This window comes from Wolffia australiana, chromosome 9, assembly GCF_029677425.1.
Source record: "Wolffia australiana isolate 7733 chromosome 9, ASM2967742v1".
In the NCBI taxonomy this organism is placed as follows: Eukaryota; Viridiplantae; Streptophyta; class Magnoliopsida; order Alismatales; family Araceae; genus Wolffia; species Wolffia australiana.
Window position 1 is genome coordinate 12,221,229 of NC_135843.1, and position 8,342 is coordinate 12,229,570.

The 8,342-nt window shown below is 38.4% G+C and overlaps 1 protein-coding gene across 1 annotated transcript; it reads right to left on the reverse strand.

Annotated features, from left to right (window-relative positions):
* IMPL1 (myo-inositol monophosphatase like 1) lies at positions 1–8,093 on the reverse strand. Its single transcript, XM_078580994.1, has 10 exons — positions 7,746–8,093; positions 6,478–6,545; positions 5,547–5,680; positions 5,036–5,124; positions 3,894–3,951; positions 1,773–1,825; positions 1,180–1,278; positions 985–1,098; positions 748–849; positions 1–162 (listed from the first exon to the last, which is right to left on the reverse strand). Exons 1-10 carry the CDS (start codon positions 8,028–8,030, stop codon positions 64–66), a joined length of 1,101 nt encoding a protein of 366 aa, XP_078437120.1. The 5' UTR covers positions 8,031–8,093; the 3' UTR covers positions 1–63.
* Positions 8,094–8,342: the final 249 nt, after the last annotated feature.

Here is an 8,342-nt window from a genome sequence, read left to right on the forward strand (position 1 = left end):
TGGGAAATAACAAAAGCTTCATTTGATTATGTTGAATGAAAATTTTTAGAAAGAGGATAGAATTTAAAAATCAGTCTGATAGTCCTTCGGCTTGAACCAACGTGACATGTCAATGCCGTCCCTAATCAGCTTCTCAGTGGGCGGGGAGATCCTCTCCAGAAGCTAAATAGGACATAATACAGAAAATATAAAAAATCAGAAAGGAGATCGTTGCCAAACCCAATTTTTTGAAGTCTCGGCCTTCATATTTTAGATTAAAACCATTACCCAATAATCAACATAATTATCGTTTTTTAAAATTCATCAGCAGCGAAGAAACGGAAGTAGAAACCTTGGAAAATTATTGGAAAAATGGGTTTACAAACTTAGGAAGACATCCCAAGAGGAATTAAATAAAACATTCCCCACGAACCAAGATACTTCTCATGCCACAGAAGTCAATAATACACTTTGCAGACTTAGTTTTTATATTTAACTCCAGATCAAATTTAATAACTAGACAGTAAATAATTAATAACCCAGTATTTAATTAAATAGAGTAGAATAAAATTCCAATTTCAAAAGAGCAGAAAGGGATTCGGACTAAGTCCACAGTGTACAAATAACTTCAAGACCAAATGATTTAAATTCCACATGTATTTAATTTTCCAAATTTATCTGTGATAAAAAATGGGTTTTTTTTTGAACGAAATTAGTGGCATAATTATGAATTCAGAATATATTTTGAAAAAAGTTAACAGCCCAAACCTTTCCATGGATATGCCCATTGGAGACGAGGACCGACCGATCAAAGACAGTAAACTCCCCGCCATCCATTCGGGTAACAGTTCCTCCAGCTTCTTCGACGATCTGTCCCAAATAATGTGGAGCTCAAAGAAAAGCTAATGATTTTTCAAACGTGGAAACTATTCAATCATGGCAGTGACTGACGCTGGAAATATGACTAAAATATTTTCAATTAAGAAAAAGGCAAATATGTGTTACCAAAGCCCCAGCAGCCATATCCCACGGTTTTAGACGGTATTCCCAATAAGCTTCTACAATACCAAGAGCTACATGTGACATGTCAACAGCAGCAGCGCCAAGCCTCCTCACGCCCTGCATTTGATGCAATTAAAGATAACAGTTCATATTCAACTATTTAAGGTATAATTCATGCATATTTTCTAGGTATATTACCCGACTAATGTCCGTGAATTCTTTGAATAACTCAATGTTGGTGGCCCAAGCATCATCGTGCTCATATCCAAAACCAGTTACAAGAAGAGATCGTTCTACCTGCAGATGCAATCAATTAGCCGCCAAAGTGTCGCTTGAATATGTTTGAATTAAGACATCATCTTTCAGTTCCTTGGAATGTTCCAGTCTCTAATGCATGTGAAAAATTAACATACGATCTAAAATCCCAATTGATTCAAATTACTTTTTTAAATAAAGATAAGCGAGATCAAACAAAATTGGTGACCCTCCCTATGTGATAAATAAATATGATCATTAAGTACACGTAAGGCCTACAGTGGCCGCCCCACACCCTGGCCGTGGTCATTATAATATTATTTGCTTTTGGGTTTGGATTAATAATATGAAAGGAAAAGGAATAATATATGAATGTTTTAATTTACAGGGCTTGAAAAGTACTGCAAAATTTTAGCATTTTTTACTGAATTAAGAAAACAGATCCTCGAATGTAGCATATTATCTTGAAAAAAAGAAAAATAACACAAATTTTGAATCATTCCTTTTGACAGGTGGATGGCGTGGCATGTATGTACCTGATCTGTCTGACTCACGTGTATCTTTTGTCCATTACAATAGGTCCCGCCACCTGAGTGTACAAAAGGATATCCTTTAATTTTCAATAAAAAATGAAAAAAAAAATGTCCCTTTACGCTCAGCATACTTCAGTTTACTTCAGGAGCTATGCTTTTGTTCAAGGGTGTCTAACAAAAATAGTTTGGGCTTCTAAATTTTTAAACTCCCGTTGTTCTTAGAGAAGCTATTTACATATTTCATTTAAGCAAATACGATAATCAATAGATAAGTTGTCGTTCAAAAAAAAATAATCAATAGATAAGTTCCTTCCAAAAACCAGAGTACAAATATTACACAACGCAATCCATTAAGTAACCAAAATAACTATGAATGAACAGTGATGTGAATTCATCTCTTACAAGTCTTCCGAAGGAGTGGCAATGAAAAAGGAGAGAGCTTGGGCCACAATCATCAAAAGGGTAAAGAACTTGGAACTAAGGGGATCGTTACAGATCTCATCTGGTCTCAAAAGTATTCTACATGAGTTAAGCTTGTGTTTGGAACATAATCGTGTTCATCATCATTGACAAGTATCAGGCCTAGCCATGAGCCCATTCATAATGATAGCTTCAGATCAAACGTGCTTGTGTTGGTGGTGACAAGATAGATACAGAGAGCATAATGGACTGACGGACCAGTCTCCCAAAGGTGGGTAGAACTCAGAAGTCAGCTTGAGTTTTCAGGAGAAGGAAGAAAGTCTAGCATGGTCTGGAAGATGACCTCATTCAGATGAGGTGCAAAACTGAGTCTGCATGATATTCCGGATATTGGGTATGATCTCTGATACATCCAATTTGCTTTGCATAAGGTGAATCTGATACGATCCCCATAAGAATGTATGAAAGAAGAAAGAGACGAGGGCAGAAAGATAGTGGACCAGCTGGCGCTGAGCTGGCAAAATAACAGCCAGATTCGTGATTGTTAGCTTAGGAAGACAATAAAGAGGGATATAAATAAAGGCAATGAGAGGGGAAAGGGCACCGAGGATTCAGGGGTCTCGTGCAGCTAGTATCTCAGAGAAGTGGGAGCTGCATTCGGCAAAGATCTTCATCTGGGGCTCGGCCAGCGGGACGCACGGAGACGAAGTCAACGAATATTCAGAGCAGGAGCAAGGCGAGACAACCAATTGTAAGTCCAAACTACTTGTTGAATTCTTTACCTTGATACTGCACCGTATCAGAATCCAAGTAATTCTCATTCAGTTATCAACCATAACTATAACAGAAGTGATAGGACACGGGCCCGACACATCACTCTGGATAATAACAAAATGTCTGAGGTCTTTAAGTATTTTTCAATGGAAAAGACGATTTTTTGTGTAAATATATAATCAATGAATTCGCGTCAACCGAAGGGTCCACTCCCCCTCTGTTCACATCCCTCTAAACCAAGAAGAGGATAGACTCGCCATGGCCTGCACGACGTCATCCATCGGCACCTTCTTTGAAAGTAACCTCATTCAGATTCAGCCATATTGGCCAGAGCACTGCGAAGGGCAGCCTTGCTCCTGCTTCCTGGCTGCACTGCCCCTGTAGAGTCCCAGGAGACCTCCTCGAAGAAGACATCCATCCCTGTGGATGAATGGCGAGCCTACACTACCCCGGCAAGCAAACATTAGTCGTCCTCTTCACCCCCTGTGCACATGATACTCTATGACAAGGCTTTCAAGGACCATCTTTTCCTGACGACCCACGTCAGCCGTCTGCATCTGCGGAGCAACCAATCAAGAAACTGCATCTTTAGGGGGATCTTTCATTCCCATATGGGATGGTCGTCGGTTCCTCAAGGTGATTGTGTCTGACACACACATATACACCCAGGAAAGAAAAGCATGTGCCTATCCACACCCAACTGTCTTGTGTCCTGCACAATGGTCTCAGATGTAGCAAGGAATGCTACATTCTTATATAATCCTCCACTCTCTAGTCTGACCGACTGACCAACCAAATATTGAATGAGAGCATCCTAGCCTTCACCAGAAAATGTACTTAAAATATTGAAAGTAGTATAATGAATCTGATCAGCGCATAAAGAACAATAGAAAAAAAAAAATTTCCAAATAAAAAATTAAGTTTTCGTACCTGCTGATGCTGAAAAGGTGCGTGTGTTCCAGCACATTGGACCACCAACAAACTCAACCTTTGAATGAGGAAACAAAGTAGATTTATTAGATCAGAATTGAAAATTTTAATGTTTATGTGAAAGAGTTTAAGGGATTTTCAACGTCCAGCGAGAGACACACATTAACTGTGCAAGTAGATTGACTTCAATCTAACAAATCACATAAATGGACTGATACCATTTTTCTCAGAAACCTTGAAATGCTTTTTTTTTTTAAATATAGATACCTTGAAATGTTGATCATCATTCATAAATCATTTTGTGAAAGTCCAATATCTGACACCCATATTTTGCTTCTGTTATTACTCATACTAACCAGCACAGTCCTTTCACACATTTTTCTTCCACATAACACACAAAAAACTATGAGAAGAGTATTTCCTTGAACTATTTAAAACCCCACTCTAAAAAAAGGCAAGTTGAATGTCCAAATAACTTAATATGTATCCGTTGTAAAATAACTTTCATCTGAATTATTTCCCATACACCGCTGGCTATCACATAGGATTTAATGAATGCATATCAGCAGTTTCATGAGATTGTCATGAGAGCTGAAGCTGTCTCACATACACCAAAAAGCACAAGAGAAGGGCCACTTAAGCTCAAATCAAGTGGGATGTCCAAACAGGCCAAAGCACTTCCTATTTAAACCGGTTCATTAATGTGAATGAATGAAAGGAACATCAGCCTTAATCCAAAAAGGCATGAAGAAGGGCAGGAAAAGGAGGCAATAGAAAATTCCTAAGGAGATCAGAGAGGACTGATCAGATTTTTCTGTTCAAGCTTGCAAGCAAAAAGTATACTAATTGCTTCAGAACCCAAGAGGGGAACTCTGTGATCAGCAGTTGTGGGCCTAAGTGCAGACCTCGTGTGCTGTTTCCATCAAACAAGAGAACAATACGTTCAAGTACTTATCAGACCGCCTCATCAACATTACATGACATGAAAGTGAAAAAAACAGTCAAGAAACAGCAGAAAACCTCAAATAAGACTGTCCATTGTATGTTTGCATTTTTATTTTCCATAAATGTCATAAGGCCTCTTAGCTTAATTAATTCCTGATAAAAATATCAAAGGGAGAAATAAAAGGTATGTTACTTACTACAGTGGCCGCAATTGGTTTTCCATGGAAAAGAACACCAACAGACACCGCAAAGCAAGGGTACCCATGAGCGAAATTTGTAGTTCCATCTGAAAATCAGAATAAATAAAACATAAGATAAGAAAAAATAAAACAAAGTATCGATGATAGATGAGAACCTAATTATGTACAGATTTCTTCTCTAAAATAATACTTCTGCGATTGATATAAGTAATTAATATGTTTCTCAGAGAAATATATATATCTGGACTGAATCTAAATCAGTTAAGCTTCAACAGAAAACAGAGAATCAATGGCCAAAAAGTAGCATAATGCATCAGTTTCATGTGTTTTAGCAGAAAGGGTTAATTTACCTATACGATTGTGGTGAAAATTTTGATAATGGAAAATGATCTATTTTTCATGTGAACAGACATGGTAAAAAAAGTTAAATTGATGGTATTAAAACACAGGTGAGATTGTCATGTAACTGAATAACTGATTTTTCAGGGACCAAAAGTAGATCATTTACCAAGAGGGTCAATGCACCAAAGATACTCAGATGATGTGTCACCAATAAGCCCACCCTCTTCACCGAGGATGAGATGATCTTTGAAGTTCTTTTTGACCACATCGAGAATAGCTAGCTCGCTATTCTTATCTGTGCTAAAAAGCCAAGGGAATTGACATGCATAAGCCTCGGTAGAATTAATCTACTCTGAAACCATCAGGAAAAAGAAATTAATTACCGATGAGATCCAGGATCACAAAGACCAAGTCAACCGATTGTACACTCCAATAAAAATAAAATTCAAGAACAGGTTATTGAAATTTAGTGCCATCATGAAAGTAAAGAATATTTTTACAGGCCCAATAAGATGGACAGTCTTTTAGGCTTGATTAGCCTGAAAGCTTTTAATAAGATGAACGACATTATGGTGACATTCTTGGTATTTCGGGACCTTTCATGAGTCGGAGAACATTACATGAATATGCTTGGAGAAGTAGTCACAGGTACTGATAATAAAGTAGTGGTGTAGATCTCTCTTATGTAGGAATCTGAGGCAGGAATTTAGCCATTGAAATATCTTGTTCTATGTAAGGTCCCTTGAGGCATTGACAGAATTAATCATACTTTAGATTTAGGTTTGTGTCGGGAAAGGGGAAAAAGGAGAGGTTGATAGAGGAGTCCGGGATTGACAAAAGACAAGCATGAGGATGGACTGGGATCCATCAAATGTCAGAAAAGAATAGATTGTCAAGGCAACTTACCCCCAGTCTTGACGGTCCTCCTAAAAGGATGAAAGGAGGCGTACAAGTATTTCTAAAGAAGGGAATAACAAACCTAAAATGATCAAGATGCCCTACTGAGCAAAAGCACCGAAGATACCCTTGGGGTATTGGACCATAACAAATTTCAATTGGAGGTCAAAATTTCAAAGAAGAAAATGATCAGCACTCACTCTGTGACCAAATCTGTCGCCCCTTTGTATATGATGTTTCTGGGCTTTTCGACATTTTCCATGACGACCTGGTAAGATGATGATAATAAATCAAGGTTTGGACAAACACAAACACCCTAGAACTTATCAAAGAGAACTCACTCACACGTTACGGTAAATACTCTCTCCTAATAAGAGAAACAAACCACCCGGAACAGAGAAACGAATGAAATACGGAGGGCAAAATATTTCCACGCTTCAAGAAAATGGAAGAATTTTACGAGTTCCGATAAGCACCAAAGCGCAAATTACTTGAGGAAGCGGAGAAGATTGACCAGAAAAGACCCATCGAGGTGAACCTTTAAAGCCGACATGTGCGCGACAGTGCAAATAATGCCTAAACAGAATAAGGCCAGATCGGAAAATCATTTTCCAAGAAGTCGAGTGGCATTTACTGCGGCCACAAAGGGCTGAAGCTGTGGGATTGAGTTCCGAGCTTTAGAGGAGTGATCCATTCCAATATCATTTTTCTTTTGTTTCTATCTCATCTTCTGTTCTCAAATTTCTTTAAAAAAATCATTACCAAAATTCTAGGAAAGTTATGGATCTTCATCATATTTGATCCACCAGAATTGAGATCACTTCTTCAATTCGACCTGCATTTTTCCAGACATATCCATGCGTAATTTTAAATTCGGATAGTACCGGGACGGTTATACCAGTTTCCCAAACATAGAATTTTAATTTTTGTGGAAATGTATCCATTGGCAAAACCAGGAAACTCAAAAATCAAACCAGCAAATCCAGTTAAGGTTTATTACTGACATTTATGGGCTGTATAAGGGAAAACCCTCTGATGTGTCATAACAAATCCTCTTCCATAATCAGATCAAAAAATCGACATGAACAGAAAAATAAAAAAAAAAGTTACAAAAATAGTTTCAAGCTTCGAAAAAATTGAAGAATTCAATAACTTTCCATAGATTGAATTTAAAGTGTCCATGTAAACCCATCAATTTTCAGACCCAGGAAAGAAATCGAAAACTGAACCAGAAACCCAATTGAGGATGCTAACCGGCATTTTTGGCCCTAATATAGGAGGGCCCTCTGATGCTTTTTCATAATAAGACCAAAAAACCGCCAAGAACAACGAGAAGAATAAAAAAATGGGGAAAACACACTTAAACTTTGGAAAAAAAATGGAAGAATTCAATGCCAACCCATCAATTTTCAGGCGCAGCAACAAAAAATAGAAGACCGAATCAGGCAACCCAGTTGAGGGTACTTACCGCAGCACCAGCCTTGGCAGCAAGCTCCACAACCTGGAGAAGTTCGCTAGCAGGAATCGGCCCAGCCGACTCGGATTTGATCTTTGCATACCTTTTCTTACCCGGGGATTCCGACACGGCCGACATCATCACACGAGAATTTCTTCCAATTGATGAACTGAAGCGCCATGAGCGGGTCATCTTGATCCTGCCCCCGAGACTGCCAGAAGAGATGAATCTTCCAGAATCGAAGAGATTGTAGTGACCCTTTGCAACTGGAATTGAGAGAAGAAGCGATCGAGCCATGCCTGCGAGATCGCTCTGCCGCTCGATCGTCTCTTCCCGCTGGTTTGCTCCACAGCCATTCAAAGTAGAAGAAGATGGTAGTAGTAGACAAAGCATGGTAATTTTCAGAAAAACCCCTCCTTTTGCCTTGACTGACAATGCAACGACCTTTTCCCATTTAATTGTTCTGAATTCCTCTAAATTCCTCTGATTTGTGAGTGAAATTCAGTATAAAGAAAATAGACTTGTTCAGTAATTTAGAAGCCTTTTTTTGTCCCTTTGAAAGATCAAGAAAACAAATATTATCATGACATACTAAAAATTAACACTTGC